This window comes from Hyperolius riggenbachi, chromosome 4 (genome assembly GCF_040937935.1).
Source record: "Hyperolius riggenbachi isolate aHypRig1 chromosome 4, aHypRig1.pri, whole genome shotgun sequence".
Classification (NCBI taxonomy): domain Eukaryota; kingdom Metazoa; phylum Chordata; class Amphibia; order Anura; family Hyperoliidae; genus Hyperolius; species Hyperolius riggenbachi.
Genome location: NC_090649.1, coordinates 122283135 through 122303895, shown reverse-complemented (window position 1 = coordinate 122303895; position 20761 = coordinate 122283135). Strand labels below are relative to the sequence as shown.

Genomic DNA, 20761 nt, shown 5'->3' with positions numbered 1-20761 from the left:
ACACTTATGTGCTCAGACGGCGCAATTAGTGGCCACTATTGGGTACTGCAGCAGCCAGTGGATTGCATTATTACAGAGAGCAGCCAATGGCTGCTGGGCTCACTAGATCCATTGATTGACATATCCCTTATAAGTTTGTCCCAGCCAGTGCTTCCTTGCCCTTGATAGTGAATTGTAGCCTTGTGCTACGTTGCTGGGTGTGATTTCTGTGGATTGTCTATGTACGACTTTTTGCCTGATCTTGGACCGTATTATTGTATTGCCGCCTGGACAAACCCTGTATCTGTATTTGACTTGCTCTTGTCTATTTCCTAGTACCGTGATTATCTGACATGTGTCTAACCCCTGGCCTGTTACTGGACTTGCTAAGTATTACATATTTGTACCTCACTAAGCTGATCACTCATTGCTGACTCAGAATGTCCACTATCCTGCCCATTTGAACTCTCCTAGTGTGGTTTGAGTGGTACTTCAGCCTTCCAGGCCTTGGTCTCAATACCTTGTGCACTTGACCTGGGTGCAATGGAGTGCTGAGACGTTGTTAACAGTCATGTCTTGGCTGAGTGGGGATGCGTCACATAAGGTGAAGTTAGCAAAGGAGATTGGGGTATTGAGACTGAAAGAAGGCCTGATGCTAGGTACACACCATACAATGTTGTGTTAGATAGACGGTTTGATAGACAATGTCCATCATGTCCGATATTATTTCTGATCTTTTTTCTGGTTGATTTCTCATAGAAGTGAATGGAAATTGATAAAAAAAAAGATAGAAGAAGCAAGCTGCTGCAAGATTCCTAGTATTTGAATTGTGGAAATGGAGGGGAGGATGCACATTTTGGAATCCAAAATCTTTGTAAAGATTACAGGGATTTCATGGATTTGTAGTCCCAACTCTAGTACAGACCAATGGAACTCCTTCCGGCAGTTTCGGAATTCCAGTTTACATGTATTAATTTTGAGCTATACAAATTGAAAATCTACTTATAGTTTACTTTTTATCTTTGGGGGTTTCAATCCTATTTAAAATTACTATTGTTATTATCTTTAAACCACATTTAGCAGAAGTATGTAAAAATGTAATTAGAAACATTTTCCAATATTTCTACGTGATTTGCACTATGCAACTCTAATGGTCTGATTCAAGTCTGACTCCACTGGGTCCATACTTGTTCAAGGTGTTGGCCAGACACCACTGAAACCAAAAAATAGGTATGGTGGTAAGGCAGCTGACATTTTGTGAAAAAGAATAAAGATGTAATGCTGACATTTTGTGAAAAATAATAAAGAAGTAATGCTGGGCATACACGGGTCGTTTTTTCTAATCAATCGAGCCGCTTTTGCAAAAAACAGTAGACGTGCATAGACAGCACTGCTGCTACTCCAATCATATGCGCTGCGCAGCACATAACGGCGCAGATAGCATGCGATGGTATGCGTTGCATTCCGAGCGCACGGCCATCCGCGTTAAATGATGTGAACGAGGACTTAGGTGTCATGTCAATTATGAGCATTGGGGATCTGCAGGGGGCTGATCAGAGGGTGGGAAATTGCAAAATTGAACACTAGCGCTAAGGAATTTTACTTCCTAGGTCCTCTTTGTGTTTTTATTAAATGTTTTCTGGATTGCAGCACTGAAAAACATTACATAAGAGTTTCTAAGATGCAGTTATTTGAATTGCTGGCAGAGCATTTTTAATTGCTTTCTGCATACTAATGTTAAGGAATGATCGCTCCTTATAGAATCTCTTTGAACAAGAATTTCAACAATTGACAAGATCCTGGTTGCTGTTACATTGTGTATGATAATAAAGTAAGTAAAACAAAACATCTTGATGAGTCTAATTTGTCAGACTTTAGCACTAAGTACATCTTGAATAATCGTACACGCTTCTGCAGAAGAAGAATAAACTATTAGGGCCCTTTTCCACTAGCAATCGCAATCAAAAATCACAAACGCCAGCAATTGCGATTTTTCATTTGCATTGCATTATCCCTCTTAACATCTCTCCAGAAAGCAATTGCTATTTATGATTTGCGATTTGTAAATCGAATCACTATAGTGGAAAATACTTCTTATGATTTCTATGATAAAATAGCAACCCTAGCGATTTAAAAATCTCTAGCGATTTGCGATTCAGCTGTGTAATGGAAAAAGGCCCTAAAAAGAATAAACAATGACAGCATCTTACCTGGTATGCACAGGCATTTGTAACTTGTCCCAATGCTGCGGCAGATCCCATGAGCGCAAGGGCTGAGAGCACAAAAGTCCACCAGCTGGGCGCAGGTCGGGCCCGTATATCCTGGGCTACAGCGACAGGAGAATGACAGGTCAGTGGAGAAACAGGTCGCATTATTCAGGCAGGGAGAGGTGGAACATGGATCGATTTTCTCCTCACAGAATGACCCCAAAAAGCCTGAAAAATAAATGATATATCATTACCATACAGTCACCACAACAGCCCAGTCATAACACACACATAATCCATGTGGGACACTTGCTATTTTACTTCAAATCAGTAAAAGATAGCAGGGACAATCCTGTAAAGGAGGGCATGACAGTAACATGGTGGCATGGCTTATATACTATACAGCTTTACCACTTCAACAGCACAAGCTGCTGACACTCCCAAGGTTCTGCTGCACCCAGGTGGGTTAGGGAACCTGAACTGTAAAAATAATGAGTTTTACTTACTGGGGCATCTACCAGCCCCCTGCAGTCATCCTGTGCCCTCGCAGTCACTCATGGCTCCTCTGGTGCCCTGCTGCCAGCTAGTTTCGTTTTTGCCGACTGGGAGTCGGACGGCCGACATGCGTACGTTTTTACGCATCCCTGCTAGTGCAGGAAGCTATTGCGGACATCAACAAGTACATGTTTACGCGTTACGAATGTAATACGTAACATTTTACATTTTTACGTGTTACGGGTGTAATACGTACAATTTTACGCATTACACCTGTAACGCGTAAAAATGTACTTGTTGATGTCTGCAATAGCTTCCTGTACCAGCAGGGATGCGTAAAAACGTACGCATGGCGGCCGGCCCACTCCCAGTCGGCAAAAACGAAACTAGCTGGCAGCAGGGGACCAGAGGAGCCATGAGTGACTGCGAGGGCACAGGATGGCTGCAGGGGGCTGGTAGATGCCCCAGGCAAGTAAAACTTATTGGTTGTTTTTTTTTACAGTTAAGGTTCCCTTTAAAGTGTTCGGCTGAGCTTTCCCAGTTGTGTCTCCCCCTGCAATGTTCATCCCATGCTACCAATCTTCTCCTACTGCCATGGTAATGTTATTGTCTGGCCTCTGCAATGATACCAAGGCCAGGCAGATGTCAGGTTGGGAGGAAGCCAGTCATTGAGTTTATAGTCATATTCTTATTTGGCTATTGGGATTTGCAGAAGCTCAGTATAGCTCCGTTTGTGACAGAAATCTTTACAGGCAAGCAACATCCACAGCAGGTGATTCTCCTCACTAGCTATGAATAATCGGTACTGCCACAATGAGGAAGCAGTAACCATAACAAAGAAATACGTAGTGCGCATGCGTAGAGCGTTCCTGGCCACGGGCGCGATTAAGGACACGCATCACCGGGCAGAGCCTGCACTGTCAGCCTCGACCACCCTGACCAGGAAGTAAGTTCAGGGGATCGGTACGTGGTAACGGAGGGGGATGGAGGAGAATGGGGGGAGCGGTGTACATGAGGAGAGCCCACTAAACATGCCTGCTTCCCCGTTTTTAAATTCTTATTGCGGTGAGGTATCCTTTAAGGAGAATGTTCTAACTTTAGTCCATCTTAAAGAGACACTGAAGCGGAAAAAAATATGATATCATGAATTGTATGTATAGTACGGATAATTACTAGAACATTAGTAGCAAAGAAAATATTCTCATATTTTTATTTTCAGTTATATAGTTTTTTTTTTTAGATAACATTGCATCATTCTCTAATATTTGCAGTTCACACACTACTCAGCATTCTAAATGATTTCACAGAGCAGGCTAGTGAACTTTTTAACTGTCCTCTGCAGGAAAAAAAACAATACAGTGACAGACACTCGAGATAATAAGCTTCAGAAGACAGAGCTCTCTGTGACTTTGAAAGTCGTGGAGTTCAATGGCTCTTTTGCATAGATAACAACTGGAGTTTTTTCATTCTTCCTGTACTAGAAACAATATTAGACTTATGTTTCTGTTCCTAATGTTTTATTTCTTAGCTGTACTACACAACCAGTTTATTATATAATATTTTTTTTTTTTGCTTCAGTGTCTCTTTAACATTTCCCTAATTTGTCCTCCTTCTCACCACCTATGAAACTTGGACTGCTGGAATTAAACTGATTTTAAACCTAAAATTCAAATGTTTAATTGACAGCTCAAGTGACTATACGAACCTCTATAGATACAAAAGAATGACCAGATTATGTCTGGGAGCAATTGTCTGTCATGGCTACAGTAAAATGAGCCTAGAAGAAGGTTTTTCAAACTCATCCCATCATGACACAAGGCCATTAGAGGAGCAGAGAAGGCTGTTTTAGTAATATTTAGCCATCTTGGTCTCCTTGTCTGAGATCTGCTTTGCGTGCATAGCTTAGGAATGTTTAGTATGAGTGTCATCAGAGCAGCTAGTAGGGCAGTGCAGAGGACAGGGCTTGCAGGCATTTAGTGCAGACAGAGTTTACAATTTAAATTTGAGAAGGAGATTCTTAGACACTTTTACGGCTTTTGTGAATACTAATGAAGTTAATTTACATGCAAAAGTTCTAATCTAATTAACTGCAAAATTGCACATGATTTGGGGAAAAAACAATTGTTTATGTATTGGCATTGTAGTACATGTGCTGCTCTAACTTAGAACACCGAACAATCACAAAACACAAATCACACACCAGCGCATAAAAATTGTGATGCCACTGAAGCACATTATTATTTGGTATTTATATAGCGTTCGACATCTTCCGTCTATGTACGCATCGTGTAGTGTATGTATTGTAGTCTAGGGCCAATATTTAGGGGGAAGCCAATTAACTTATCTGTATGTTTTGGGGATGTGGGAGAAAACTGGAGTGCCTGGAGGAAACCCACGCAGACACGGGGAAAACATACATACTCAGTGCAGATAGTGCTCTGGGGACCATGCGCTGCAAGGTGAGAGTGCTAATCACTACGCCACCGTCCTGCCCTTAGCGTTAAAAATGATGGGTTTGCATTTTTGGAAAATCCAATTTGCTTTCATTTTCAAATAAGTGTGAACTCTGCCGTAGTAATTACGGTTTTCAATTTGAATTCTGTTAAGATATGATGAAAGAGCTATAAACAGTACATGAAGATACCATGGTTAGGGGTGCATATTATCTAGTAGACATTCTGTTCATTTGGTATAGCTGAACCCTGCCGATAAGGTGTTTGGTATAAAAACCACTTACCCTCAGGACACTGACAGCTGAAACCACTAAGGCTGGTCACACATGTAGCGTCATTCCTGCATGGCTGTGGAAAGCAGTGGTCCACCATGGCCTCACAGAATTCACCCATGTAGCCTGCACATAAAACACACAGAATCAGTAAATGAGTGTATCTTGTTATCTCTTCTATTAGGGTTGTTTGGAATAGCTGCTGTTAAAGTTCACGCAGAACACATACCGGGCAAGCAAGAACAGGTGGCATTTTTCCCATCATGCCTCTGTGGGAGGTCACTGCATGTGGCATTATTCAAACAAGGGTGACTATGGCAGGCATCAAACTCCTCACAGTAGGCGCCAATGTAACCTTCTTCACAATGACAGGAATATGCATCCTACAAACACAAAGCAAAAGAAAGAAAAAGATACCGAATATGAGAAACTGAGTGGAAATAAAACGCAGCACTAAAATGGTATAACGAAGAGGGAAAAATAAGAGAGAGAGGTAAAGAATGAAGAGAGAAAAGGGAAGGGGAGAGAAAGATGGCGGGAAAGGGCAAGAGGTAGTGAAGGAGGGGAGGGAAGATAGAAGCAGGGGGGAAAGATGAAGGGATACGCAGAGAGGGAGGGAGAGAGGAGGGGAAGACAAGAGGGGAGATGAGGAAAAGGAGGGTGAGAGATAAAAAGAGCTAGGGAGTAGAAGGCAGGGATAGGGATAGGGAGAGGGAAGGAGAGGAGTGAAGTGAGGAGAGGTAGAGAGCGGGGAGTTGAGAGAAGTAACTATACCTTTTATAATACATGCTTTGCATTGGCATAGGGATCGCCATTGAAACCATAGTGAGTGCTATAGGGCCCAATTTAAGCCAAAGGGGGCCTGGTGTCATGGCTGGTGGGATAAAAGGATCCGCTGGTGGCATAATGAAGAACCAAAAGGTGCAGAAAAGGGCAAGTGGACTGGAGGAGAAAAGTAACTCTTTTGTCCAGGCTTCACTGGTGATCCACCTTCTGCAGACATTCCTATCTCCATGACCACTGCACCGTTTTTCATCATGTGACCCACCAGGCAGGTTACAAGAAGAGACAACGCTGGAATCAGAGGCAGTGATTGTGGAGAAAGGTAGGATATTGATGGAGCCTGGAGAGGCGAGTTGCTTCTCTTCCCACTGGCTACCCTTACTGAGGACTACCTAATACTGGGTGGTACCTTTAGCTACCTATACTGGAGGTCACTTCTGGCTACCTATACAGGGGATGCTACCTAAAACTTGCTGCCCCTCTGGCTATCTATACTGGGGGCTACCTAATACTTGTGGGTACCTCTGGTTACCCATATTGGGTAGAAGGGGTCAATTCTGGGGCTACCTATACTGGGGTGTTACCTAATACTGGTGAATACCTCTGGCTACCAATACTGGGTGTTACCTAATACTAAGGGCCAACTTTTGGGGGTGAGAGGGCACAAAAGTGCCTTATAATTATTTTTTTTTTGGGGGGGGGGTCTCCAACCAAAATTTTGCTATCGGGTCCTATGATTTCTAGCTGTGCCCCGGGTGCTTTGAATACTAATCATTAGCCCGTTCCTCTGCTTACACAGTGGATGTCCTTGGAAAGCCGATGTTGGCCTACTATACATGATTCTTATACATGCCAGGGAAGAAGGGGGAAGCAGTGTGAAACTTGTACTGAAGTTTCACTTCTATGCAGGGCATTTCATCTCACTGTTCACCATTGATCCACTGGCTTTCCAATCTAGAAAACGTGATTGGATCACATTGGTTGCACAAGCATTCATCAACAGCAGAAACTGTTGCAGGTCTTACAGGTTACTCACTCACACTCTGTATCACATGGTTGGCTGCTGAGCCGCTGTAGTAGACTTGCACTTGAGCACCAAGCAAATGTCACTCAAAAACATCAGCAATTTTTTTTGTAATGTGGATAATGGGCATTAGTGCAAAGGGAAAAATCCTACCACTGCCCCTCCTCCACAACAGGCGTTCATCAAACTTTTGAAATGCAGCAGTCAAACCAACAAATGTTGATTCGGGTTATACCTTTAATGACTAACTGTACATGGCAATAAATCCATGTACATCAAAGGTATTACTGGAATCAACATTTGTTGGTCAGATGTCGGCATTTCTGCTCCACGACTAACACCGGACCACACTTCACTTGCTTCAAACTTCTGACAAACTGACTCTATGCCGAGGCAGGTGGGAAAGCTTATTAGCTCATGATGATGGCAATCACATAATCATCAACCTTCCAGGTCCTGTAGAGTGACAGTAGACAGGGATAGGCAATGGCACTAGAGGTAAGTGATTACTCTTTACAATGGCTAAAGCTAAGTACCAATGGGAAGATTAGATCAGAGAACTCTGCCAACAAAAAATTATTACCCGATCTATCTTCCAACATTGCGATCCACGGGACGCAAATGACAGGGCACGAACGATCGTTTAAACCAATCAATTTTTATTTCTGTCCACTGACTTTAGCAGAAGATTGTAGGATCGTTCCTGATCCTTCATGACGTCAGTCAACCGTTTAGCAAAGACCTGAACTTTTGCACAGGACAGAAGGAAAACAGAGAAATACACCCTCTATGTATTTAGAGCGATTAGCCTGTCTAATTCCCCTTCATCTGTGTCTAATCATCACTGTAATTTGATCTCATAGCTGAGTCAGCTAAGAAATCCCCTCTGCCACAGAGCAGCTAATTTGTAAACACAGGATGTTACCAACATATCTGCTCCCATGAAAGCAGGAAGTAGACACACTGCAGATTTATTGCAGACTTTGTATCAGCTGTAACTAAGAAATATGTTTCTTTGAAGGTTATTAAGTTGTTGCTTATCTTTTAGAGCAGAGAGGAAGTTCTGAGTTCAAGTTCGCTTTAAAGGGAACCAGAGATGAACGATTCACACAAAATAAACATATCAGTCGATAGCTTGTAAAGAATAAATGCTCTACCCGATAATTTCGCCACTCTGGTGTGCCTTTTTGAGTGCTTTTTATCCATTATTCCTCCAGGAAATATCCAATATGGCCGCCGGCTCATATTCCTTCTGTTCCAGGTTATGAGGTGTTCTGGATGTGCTGTATAGGCTATATGAGACTATAGACAAGCAGGGCTGCTGTAGGCTTTCATCTGTGTGCTTTCAACTTTATTATTCTGGTATGCTTTGTGGCTGCCTGTAGGAAGTGTCTCTCATAGTAATGAAACTGCATACAGTAGATAATGACAGGCTGCACAGACAGAGCACACAGATCACACAGCCACACTTGTCTGTTAGACAGAGATTTTTCCTGCAGCATCAGCCCCTCCCATATCATCACAGCTCTCAGTATGTAAATCATGAAATTTGAGCCAGGAGGGGGAAGGCTTGGGCTTGAAAGGACTTCACAGAAGAGTGACTCAGCTATAATGATTCCAGGTCAAACCTCGACTGAATAGTCGGTGGATTCTTATCACAGTTGATAACAGATAGATTAGACTGAGAAGAATAAAACTAAAAGCAGGGTAGGTGTTTACTGTCATGTTCCCACTGATAAATGTAATAAAATACATGAGGGTGCTTCATCTCTGGTTCTCTTTAAACAAGGGTTAGAGGATATCACACAGAATGAACGATCGTTAGCGAAAAATAACTACGCCGTGGGTATGGACCTTTAGATTTGTGTTATCTTAGAATCAGGAATTAACTTTGTACATTTCTTTACATCACATCAGATAAATAACTTTATTAAGTAGGCACACTCCATAGTCTTTTGTACTGGCGCACAACAGTACAAGCAAGATTTAATTTTCTGACTCTTATTCCCAATATCTATAACAAAGAGCTTCAATACCCCGGGGCGATAAATAAACCTTTCACATGATAACAAGGAAGGTTTGTTAATAAAAAGTTTCTTTAATCTGATTAGAGTGACTACAAGAGCAGTGTGTGAGCTGCATTCTCTATCAGCATGTCCATTCATCTTCCTGCAGGGTACAGATGTCAGTGATGTCATTACACGGTTACTCATCTACAAAGGGTTAATGCCTCTATGCACTGATAGAGGATCTCCAAAGCACAGAATGAAATGAAATAGAAGCCAAATAGGAGCTAAATCATAGAAGTCATATTTAAAGTGAATTCAGAGATATACTATACTGAGGCCAGTAAGCCTGTGTGTAATAGATGTGTGTGAAGGGCACATGGAATACTGCTTACAAAGAATCTACTCTATCTTCCACAGTTTGATTATTATTTTTTTATTATTATTATTTTTTTATTTTATAGTGCCAACATCTTCCGTAGTGCTGTACATAGTACAAACAAATAATGGGAAACAAATATACATAAGAAATACAAGACACTGTACAGTCATGACATTGAATAGAATAAATACAAATACATACATAGTTGATGTATAGTTGGTACATGTACATATGTTAAAATTACAGCGGTATGAGAAACACTAGGAGGAGGTCCCTGCCCTTGCGGGCTTACAATCTAGAGGTAGTGAGGAGGAAACAAAAGGGAAGGAAACACAGGGGTTAGTGGGTGAGCCAGTGTGCCTTCAGTGCTGCCTATAGCAAATAATAGGCTTGTCTGAACAGGTGTGTTTTCAGAGTACGTTTTAAGGTTTCCAGACTTGTGGCATGTCGAACTGGCTGAGGGAGAGAGTTACAAAGGAAAGGGATAGCCCGTGAGAAGTCTTGGATGCGAGAGTGAGAGGAGGGACAAAAGGGTCTCCTGTGAGGAACGGAGGGTCCAGGCAGGGAGGTATCTGGAGATTAAAGAGGAAATGTATGGCGGTGATAGCTTGTGTAGAGCAAGCGTGAGAAGTTTAAACTGGATCCTTTGGGCAACTGGTGACCAATGGAGGGATTGGCAGAGAGGGGCTGCTTCAGAGGATCTAGAAGAGAGGTGGATGAGACGGGCAGCGGAGTTTAGTAGGGATTGGAGAGGTGCCAGTCTGCTTTTGGTAGACCACAGAGTAGGGTGTTACTGTAGTCAAGATGGGAGATGATTAGGGCATGCACAAGCATTTCAGTTGCTTAATGTGAGAGGAAAGGACGGATTCTGGAAATGTTTTGGAGATGGAAGTAGCAGGAGATAGTTTATGTGTTGATATGTGGTATAAAGGAGAGCTCAGAGTCCAGAGTTACCCCCAGGCAACGAGCTTTGGGGGTTGATGCTATTGGGGCGTTATCTACATTGATTGTGACAATGGGAGGTGGAACAGAGAGCGAAGGTGGAAATATAACAATCTCCGTCTTGCTCATATTGAGTTTAAGAAAGCGGGATGACATAAATGTAGATATAGCGGTATGGCATTCGGGGACTTTTGATAGTAGTGTAGAGAGGTCTGGAGCAGAACAATAAATTTGGGTGTCATCAGCAAAGAGGTGATATTGAAACCCAAAAGAGCTTATTTGTCCCAGGCCGTGGGTGTAAATGGAAAAGAGGAGGGGTCCAAGGACGGAGCCTTGTGGTACTCCCACAGACAGTGGGCGTGGAGAGGAGTTGGTATTGGCATAGGAGACCATGAAGGAATGTCCAGACAGGTAAGAGTTGATCCAGGAGTGTTCTAGGCCCTTGATTCCCAGTGTTGAGAGGGTCTGGAGAAGAAGGTTATGATCAACAATGTTGAATGCGGAGGACAGATCTAGGAGTATTAGTACCGAAAATCTGCCTTTGGCTTTAGCAACTAGGAGGTCATTGGCAACCTTAGTGAGAACTGTTTCCGTAGAGTGTTGAGGGCGGAAGCCGGACTGGAAGGGGTCCAACAGGGAATTAGCAGTGAGAAAGTTAGACAACTCTGAGTAAATGTGGCGTTCCAGCAGTTTGGAGGCAAAGGGAAGGAGAGAGACTGGGCGGTAATTAGAAAGAGCAGTAGGGTCTAAGCAGGGTTTTTTGATTAGGGGTGTTATGATAGCATGTTTAAATGAAGAAGGGAAAATGCCAGTAGAGATGGAAAGGTTAAACAGTGTTGTTAAAGCAGGAATGAGAGGGGAGGAGAGCTGGGAAAATAAGATGCGAGGGAATAGGGTCCAAGGCGCATGTAGTAAGATGAGCTTTAGAGATTAGTGAAGAAAGATGCTGTTCAGTTAAGGCAGAGAAGGTTGTTAGCAGGGAGGAGGTTTGAGTGAGTGTGTGGTTATGTAGAGAGGGATAGTTGATAGTTGGGGAGCTGCAAGGCAGAGAGGAAAAAGGAAGAGGTGATTGGACCGGTGAAGAGGGTTGCTTTTGAAAGCTGTTCTGTAGTGTTACAATTTTGTTCACAAAGTATGCTGCAAAGTCTTCTGCAGACAAGCATGTGGTTGTAGGGAAAGGTGGGGTGGAGAAGAGAGCTGAAGGTGTTAAAAAGTTGTTTAGGGTTATGGGATTGTGAAGAAATAAGTGTAGAGTAGTATGACTGCTTTGCAAGTGATAGAGCATCCCTGAGCTGGAGCAGCGTGTTTTTACAGCAAACGAAGTCATCCGCATTGGAGCTTTTCCTCCACTGCCGTTCTGCTGCCCTGGACTGCCTTTTCAGTTGTTTGAAGAGTTATTAAATGTGGAAACTGGGCAGAGCCGGGTAAAAATTAGGTCCAAAGTGTGGCTATCTTTGTGGATGGAGGTTGAGGACCACTGGGAGAGGTTATAGGATGAGGTGAGTGAGAGGAATTTTGTGGTAGTGGAACAGTTAATGTCTATGGGGATGTTAAAGTCCCCAATAATGATGGAAGGAATGTTGGGGGATAGAAAGTGGAGAAGACATGTGGAAAAGTGGTCAATGAAGGTGGAGGCTGGTCCAGGAGGACGGTAGATGACAGCAACCTGAAAGTGGTGAGGGAAGTAGATGCGGACAGCATGAGCCTCAAAAGAAGAGAAAGCCAGAGAAGGTGCAGGTGCAAGTGGTATAAAGGAGCAGTGTTCGGAAAGAAGAATTCCCACCCCACCCCTATGTTTGTCACCTTGATCTAGGTTTGAATTTCTACACTCATCCAAGTTGCAAGGTTTTTTAAAGCCTAACGAAACTCGAAGCCGAATACGGCAAGTTTTCAACACAATCAAGCTGATCAGTGTAAACAAGTGATGGCTAATCTTGGCACTCCAGCTGTGGTGGAACTACAAGTCCCATAAGGCATTGCAATACTCTGCTAGCTCTAAGCATAACTCAGGGACACAGAGGCATGATGGGATTTGTAGTTTTGTCACAGCTAGAGTGCCAAGGTTCGCCATCACTGGTGTAAACTATACTGTAAGTACAGTACTACCTTTTGAAATAAACCTTTTCAAGTTAAAAAAACAAAACAAAACATTGCAGCTGTGTTTTCTGTAGCTGTGCGCCTATTCATAAAGACTTATAAGGCGGTTGTACACGACCCCCCCCCCCCCCCCCCCATGCAAAAAAATAGTTTTGTCCTAAAAATAAACATACACCTTTTTTTCTTTCCAAAAGAGGTCCTTATCTGCCCCTTATCTTTTATTTCTTGTACCTGGTGTGGCTGCCTTTGCCTACCTACTTACTACTTTACTGTGGAAACTGTGCAGGATTGCAGGATTGTGGGAAGGTTTTTTTGTTTTGTTTTGTTCTTGTACCTACAGCAACAATTATACATCTCAGAATGGATGATATAATGGATGGATGGTAAAATGTATGTGCACAGACAGGGCATGTACGTTTTCCTGGGTGTTACACAAACTACGTAATTTAGGTTTTGCAGTTTGAGTAAGACACATTATGCAGTTGCTTGTGTAACATCTCTACACATGTGCGTTACACAAGTAGCATACACATTACTTGCATTCTTTGCACACATACATTTTACTATCCATTAGTGAATATACCCCATGGTTTCTACTGTAAAGGGAGGCTGAAACTGTAAAAAAAATAGTTAATTATTGGGCGCAAAGGCAAATTTGGGGCTATCGTCTTGAACGCCAGGTTATAACCAATGAATGTTTATTGAGTACTTTTGTTGTCCTCTATTGTTCTTTCTACTTTGGGTGTCGCATGATCACATGTGATTGATTTACCATCATTAAAGCGGACCTGAAATCAGAACTTTGTCTCAAGATAAGCAACAGCATAATAACTGTTAAAGAAAAACATTTCTTTATTACAGCTTACAGAACTCCAGCAATAAATCTGCAGTGTGTCTACTTCCTGCATTCATGGAAGCAGACATTGGGTTAACATCCTGTGTTTACAAATTAGCTGCTCTGCTGAGGCAGCCAGCAGATAAAGCTGATAGATCAAATTACACTTGTGATTAGACACGGATGAGAGGGAGTTAGACAGGCTAAACTCTAAATACATACAGGGTGCATTTCTCTGTTTTCTGTTAGAACCTGTTCTATATCACCTTGCTTCGACACCATTAACTTCTTAGGGCCCGTTTCCACTAGTGCGGTGCGGAATCGCCGCATATCACCGCTGACAAAATCGCATGCGGATGCGATTCCGCATGCGTTTTTTGCCGCGATTTCGCATGCGATTTCGCATAGGCAGGGTATATGCGATTTTAACCATGTCACTGCCTGTGTCAATTTACATTACTTTCAATGTGAAATCGCACGCGAAATCGCGGGAAAAAACGCATGCAAAAAACGCATGCGATTTCCCTATTAAATACATTGCCTGCGATTCGCCTGCATTCCACACGCAGGCGAATTCTGCAGGGTCTACCGTGCAGAAAAATCCTGCACATAAAAACGCAAATGAAAACTGACAAGTGGAAACAGTCCCATCCACTTGTATTGCTTATGCGAATCCGCATGCGTTGTCTGCATGCGAATTCGCGCTAGTGGAAACGGGCCCTTACAGTTGCGTCTCACAGACTGTGAGATCACTTGACTCTCCACACAGCAAGCAGGAGATAGACTTTTCTCAGGCTTCTTCAATGTTTACGTAGTTTATTCAGGAAACAGAAATACAGATAGATACATTTATCATATCCTAGCCATGCCAATCTTAATGTTGCGTTACAAGCTCTTGATTAGACTTCCTGCTGAAGTCAATCAGGCACTTCTTTCTAACCTACGTTCCACTAAACTACCTATGTACAGCATACATTATATCAGATTACAGAAAAGAAGAACATACTTAGAGGTTCTAGTCAGCCTTTAGATCTAGTGGGAAAGTCAGAAGCAGAGCGAGCTCCTTCAGCTTGTCCCCTCTTTAATACCGACTAGGAAAGAGTTAAATGTGACCTCATTTTTGCCGTCTCCCAGATCAGACTATTGGTGGACCCACTCGTGGTGTCATCATACACACCTACTCGATTAATAATCAATGAGGCATTTGACCTACATGCAGGAATGTGGATATTTACAAAACATGGCTGATGTTTATTGTTCCATGCCCAGGTCAGGGAGACCTGCGGCCTTGTCCATAGAACAGCTTCCTGGTATGTTCTAGTTCTGCTGACAGAACTGCAGATTTTCTCTCTAAGAAAATCCCCTTAAAGGGCAGGTCTGCTCATCAAGTCTTTTTGACTAACTCAGTCCAAATAACTGAGGCCTACTTAAATTATAACATTTTCCTTGTGTCCTGTGCAAGAGTTTAGGTCCACTTTAGCTGCATCCACAGGGAAGGGGAGAGGATGCATGCTGCAGTGGAGCTTTGGAACCACATTTGGGTCATGACGCAAGTATTCTTTCTACCACTGTGCTTCTATACACTTACTACATTCCCTCATCATCCTGGTTACTACTAACATTTGCCTTGACGATTTTAGAGTTTTTTTTAGGGCTTTAATGGAAACTTGAGAAGATATAAATATAGAGGTTACTATCTGTATTTAATTTAAAAAATGCCAAAGACCTGGAACCATTAGACAGCCAGCAGTGTCAGAGTGGAGTCAAAGAACCTGATCCCCATACTGGACAAGTGATTCACAAAGTATAACGTTATCTAGGCCCCGTTCACATTACAAACGCGGATGGCCATGCGTGCGGAACGCAACGCATGCGAACGCACGCCATTTTTACGCACTACTGGTTCAATGCATAAAAATTTACGCATTAAACCAGTAACGCGTAAAATGTATGTGTCAATGTTCCTGCACTAGCGGGAATGCGTAAAAATGTACGCAATGCGTCCCGCCGACCTCCGAGGTCGGCAAGCAAGAGCAGCAGTGAGTGACTACGAGGGCACAGGATGGCTGCATGGGGCTGGTAGAAGCCCCAGGTAAGTGAAACTCATTTTTTTATTTTGCTTGAACCTTCCCTTTAAGGCTATACCTGGGAAGCCTGATTTGTTTCATGGAGGGGGCAGGGGGTACAAAGTATGAATTGCATTCGTAGTGAAAAGAACAATGTGTTAATTTATCATTAGTGATCATGGGGACAGGTGTACAGAAACATTCATATCTACCAATGCTTGAGGAATGAATATTTAACCTCCAGTGGCGTAGCTAAGGAGATGTGGGCCCTGATGCAAGTTTTACAATGGGGCCCCCCCAAGCACTCTATACATAATTGATACGGTGCACCACAACCTTCCAATGGCAACTACAGTGTGAGAGGAGCGAGAAGGGAATGGGGAACAGTTTGTTAATGATTACCACTATTCAAAGTATCTATAGAAGTGATTATTATGAGCACAGGACCAATAGAGAGCTAAAACTGTAGTTGAAGGAGGGCCCTTTGGGGCCCCTCTGGCCCCAGGGCCCTAATGCGGTCGCAACCTCTGCAACCCCTATTGCTACGCCCCTGTTAACCACTATACACTGCTTGAAGTGTCCCTGAAGCAAAAACAATATATATAAAAAAATGATACTTACCTAAGAAGAGGGAAGCACAGGCTTCCTGTGTCCTCCTGGCCCCCACAAATGCCGTGCACAGACCTCCAGAACATATCCGCCAAGAGCTTGTCGGATGTATTACGTGGCAGCGCTCCTCTTCATGTACTGCGCCTGCACAAGTACAGCCGCATATGTGTAGTAATCCAAAGCTGCTTGTCCACGAGCGGCTCCATGCACAGGCATGCACACATAGGTGCAGCATGGCTCTGCTCATGCATCAAGAGGTGCAAAGTCCCAATCTTCATAAGCATCCCAGGCAGTGGTGGTCTCCAAGAGGACACGGGAAGACTCTGGAGGAATCTGAGGCTTCCCTCTCCCTAGGTAAGTATCTGATTTGTTTCCTTTCGGTTTACATTGTGTTTTCTTTCAGAAACACAGGGGCAAAGGGGTGTAACTACATGGAAATCAGCCACTGCAACTGCAGGGGGGCCTAGAGGTAAGGGGGGCCCAACTACTAACCCTCCCTCCGATACTCCAGATCAGGTGTTTTGTGGCTACGCACGCTATGGATGTGAAGACACTGATGGCCACACTTGTTTTATGGCCCATATATGATGGGCCAACCGGCTGTGAGGGTCACCAAGGGGTGTGTTGAGTACATTAAGGGGTCCCAACAAAGTTTTGCTGGGGGGCCCCATGATTTGTAGTTATGTCCTGCAGGGACATATTCACTAAATAGCTGTAAAATGCAATTAGCGCAAGTGAGAAAAAAATACCACCAAGCAGAGTCGGATTAAGCATTGCAAAGGGAGAAACAGAGGTGTGTGCATCTAACCAGTTTCACCTAACTTATATACTGGCTGCCTCAAGTCTATTGACTCATTCAAATTTGAAATTTAACTGACTCTCGTCTAATTAAAATGGCAGAGCGTTGCAAACTGCAATCGCCTACCAGTAGTGCAGGATCTAAGGCTAACTCCCTGACATTCCTGCAGGAGCTGGCCCACGCAAATACTTGCATCTCAACAGGGGCGCCTCGTGTAGGCCTCCTTGTACCCCCAGGAAATGAAGGGCAGCGCAAACGCCCCCACAAAGCATCCACTGCCCGGGAGCACCGCAACTGCCCCCCACGGGGGGGGGGGCGAGAATGCATGAACGGCATACTCCCCAGACGCGGCCTACGCCCGGAGAGAACCATCCACGCTGCCCCCCAAAGGATAGATGCCCTAACCTTACGAATATTGCTTACCTGTGGTGCATATGCGCATCCTGGGAGCAAACACACCAAAAAGGGGCGAGGGGGGGGACACAGACACCCCCCCGGTGCAACACTACTGCCGGGGGACCTATCCGCGCCCCCCCCACCAACACCCCCAAGAAAAAAGAAACATACTGCATTGCAAAGGGAGAAACAGAGGTGTGTGCATCTAACCAGTTTCACCTGACTTATATACTGGCTGCCTCAAGTCTATTGACTCATTCAAATTTGAAATTTAACTGACTCTCGTCTAATTAAAATGGCAGAGCGTTGCAAACTGCAATCGCCTACCAGTAGTGCAGGCATTGGGAAGCCTCCTCGTGGCGCTCCTGGATAGTGCTATTGAAGCATGAACTAATTCCCGCAGGGCAACCGCTTTGCGGCATTGGTTCAATGGACCCTGCATTAGTTGGCATGCGAAAGCAAATGCATATTTGCATGAGCATTGCCTCATGAATAGCCAATCAGGCCAAATTTGCTCAGCCAGTTAGGCCAGGTGTTCACTTGGTGTTTAATGCACACATTTAATTCTCTGTGCAGTGATTTGTGAATGTCTTTCCCTTGGAGGCGGGTGGCGGATGGCTCATTCTAGGTAGTGTGAGCCCTGGAGTGGGCTGTCAGTGCCTGTCCTCCACCCCCCTTGGAGTGCAGTGTGTGAGCCAGCCCTGAGCTCCAAAGCTCGGTGCGACCCATGCTTCATTCCTTTCCTTTTCAAATGTGTTGCACCCAAGCTATGCTCAGCAGCAGAACGCAATGGCGTTAAGGTAAGTGCCTGTTTTTAAATATTGGGAGGTGAAAGGTGCGGATGGCTCTCCCCGGCGCTGGCCACACTTGGGGGGGTCGCCTGCGCCGCCCGGCCTCCCCCTCCGGGGTGCTGCTGTGGTTCCCAGGCAGTGAGAGCGCCTGGGACCCCGCGGTCCCTCGGCTGTATGGGGGCATTGGGAAGCCTCCTCGTGGCGCTCCTGGATAGTGCTATTGAAGCATGAACTAATTCCCGCAGGGCAACCGCTTTGCGGCATTGGTTCAATGGACCCTGCATTAGTTGGCATGCGAAAGCAAATGCATATTTGCATGAGCATTGCCTCATGAATAGCCAATCAGCAGGGGCGTAGCAATAGGGGGTGCAGCGGTAGCGACCGCATCGGGGCCCTTGGGCCAGAGTGGCCCCGAAGGGCCCTCCCTCAACTACAGTATTAGCTCTCTATTGGTCCTGTGCACATAATAATCACTTCTATATATACATTGAGTAGTGGTAAACATTAACAAGCTCTACCCCATCCCCTTCTTGCACCTCTGACACTGCAGTTGCCATTGGCAGGTTTTGGTGCGCCGTATCAATTGTTATGTATAAAGTGCATGGGGGGCCCCATTGTAAAACTTGCATCGGGGCCCACAGCTCCTTAGCTACGCCACTGCCAATCAGGCCAAATTTGCTCAGCCAGTTATGTCAGGTGTTCACTTGGTGTTTAATGCACACATTTAATTCTCTGTGCAGAGAGTCGGATTAAGGCCAAATGGGTCCCTAAGCAAAGTAGCCGATTTGGGCCCCCTCCCTAAACCACCCTTTAAAAATGTTATTAAATAACTATAGTCAGATGTGCCCTCCTTTCACAGTGAAACGTTCTGACACACTCTGCAGAGGGAGGGGGGACTCTAGGCATTCTGGGTGAAACTTTCACCCAGTACGCCTAGAGGGCCTCCCCCTCCCTGCAGAGTGTGATTGGAGCATTTCACTGTGCCTCACCAGCTACTGACACCCCTGCTCTGACAGCTCACTTCCTCAGCGCCCCAGCATCCTCCTCATGGTTACAGAAGCACCATGTGAAAACATGTCTCTTGTCATGTGACGTGTTGAGTACGTACTGTCTGTCACATGCCATTGCTGAACCATGGAGATGACGCCAGGGGATGCTGGTACTGCAGAAAACAGCTATCAGTGCAGGAATGTCGGAAACCAGTGAGTTTCTTCCTGTACCTGCACTTTCCCAGCTGCACAGAGAGGGAGGGAGAAAAGGGGAGTCATGCCTACCTTGCCTGGGCCCCCTTAGACTATGACTGGGGCCCCCAAGCAAGTGCTTCAGTTGCTTGGTTGGTCATCAGGCCCTGCCACCAAGAACGTTGCAGAGATAGGATGGCTCCTGTTACTTTATTGATTTTGCTTGTTCAATAAAACATCTGATCAAGGGCTCCCAATACTCTGATACAGACTGCTGCCATCGCTGCCTGTATACTGCAATAAACATGACTATGAATATCCATTGAAGTGTTTTCGACTAGATGCACACACTAGAATAACAAGTAATAATTTTGTATGTGGCAAAAAATACATGTTTTGCTTCATGAATAAATGGCATTGACTGAATGCACTGCTGAGAATTTTGTTCCAGAAGGCTATATATAACTATAGTGTGGTGATCGCAGTTGGATTCTTGTATAAAGCTCCCTCTAAATGTACTACTGGAAACACTACTCTCAGCACCGCCAGGCCACAAGGCAAGAGCGAGAAATGTTGCTGCTCAGTTACCATAGCAGCGGGCATGCCTCCTTCTCATTATGCAGCCCACCTTTGTTGGCTTCTCGTCTAAACACAGCAAACAGGAACAAAAAATGCATTTGCGATCTGTGTTAAAATGAGCAGCCTAGACACTGGGTGAGGGATTCAGGTACACACGATACCTATATGATGTAGGGGTATATCAGTGTAGTAAGAACAATAATGTAGACTTGTCTGCAGACAGTACAAGTTCTCTACTGACAGTACTAGGGGGTGTATACAGCATCTTATGGTAAAGTTGTAGTGAGCAGGGAGTGCACTGCAATTTTACTGGCAATCCTGACAGTTAGGTAGCACGCATTACGCAATTAGCGCAACCCGTGTTACCTAGGTTCAAATCAATATTAATATGAGTGTAGGAGTTAATATTGATTTGCATTTGGTTTGGCAGTAGCAGAGTATTGTATCGTGTTAGCCATCAGTAAAAGAAAGCGTTTTAAAGGGACACTTAAGTCAAACAAAAAAAATGAGTTTTACTCACCTAGGGCTTCCAATAGCCCCCTGCAGCTGTCCGGTACCCTCGCCGTCTCCCTCCGATCCTCCTGGCCCCGCCGGCAGCCACTTCCTGTTTCGGTGACAGGAGCTGACAAGCTGGGGACACGAGTGATTCTTCGCGTTCCTAGAAACATTAGCACCCTCTATGCTGCTATATGGTATATGATATATGCTATAGCAGCTTAGATGGCGCTATTGTGGCCAGGAACGCGAAGAATCACTTGCGTCCCCAGCCTGTCAGCTCCTGTCACCGAAACAGGAAGTGGCTGCCGGCGGGGCCAGGAGGATCGGAGGGAGATGGCGAGGGCACCGGACAGCTGCAGGGGGCTAT

At 44.5% G+C, this 20761-nt stretch overlaps 1 protein-coding gene across 1 annotated transcript in view; it reads right to left on the bottom strand.

Annotated features, from left to right (window-relative positions):
- DNER (delta/notch like EGF repeat containing) overlaps positions 1-20761 on the bottom strand; it is a 270976-nt gene that overhangs the window by 52893 nt on the left and 197322 nt on the right. Inside the window, exons 6-8 of the mRNA XM_068280500.1 lie at positions 5636-5789; positions 5419-5532; positions 2190-2414 (exon numbers count right to left, since the gene is read on the bottom strand). Of these exons, the coding sequence (XP_068136601.1) occupies positions 2190-2414; positions 5419-5532; positions 5636-5789 (493 nt within the window). The remainder of the gene's footprint in view (positions 1-2189; positions 2415-5418; positions 5533-5635; positions 5790-20761) is intronic.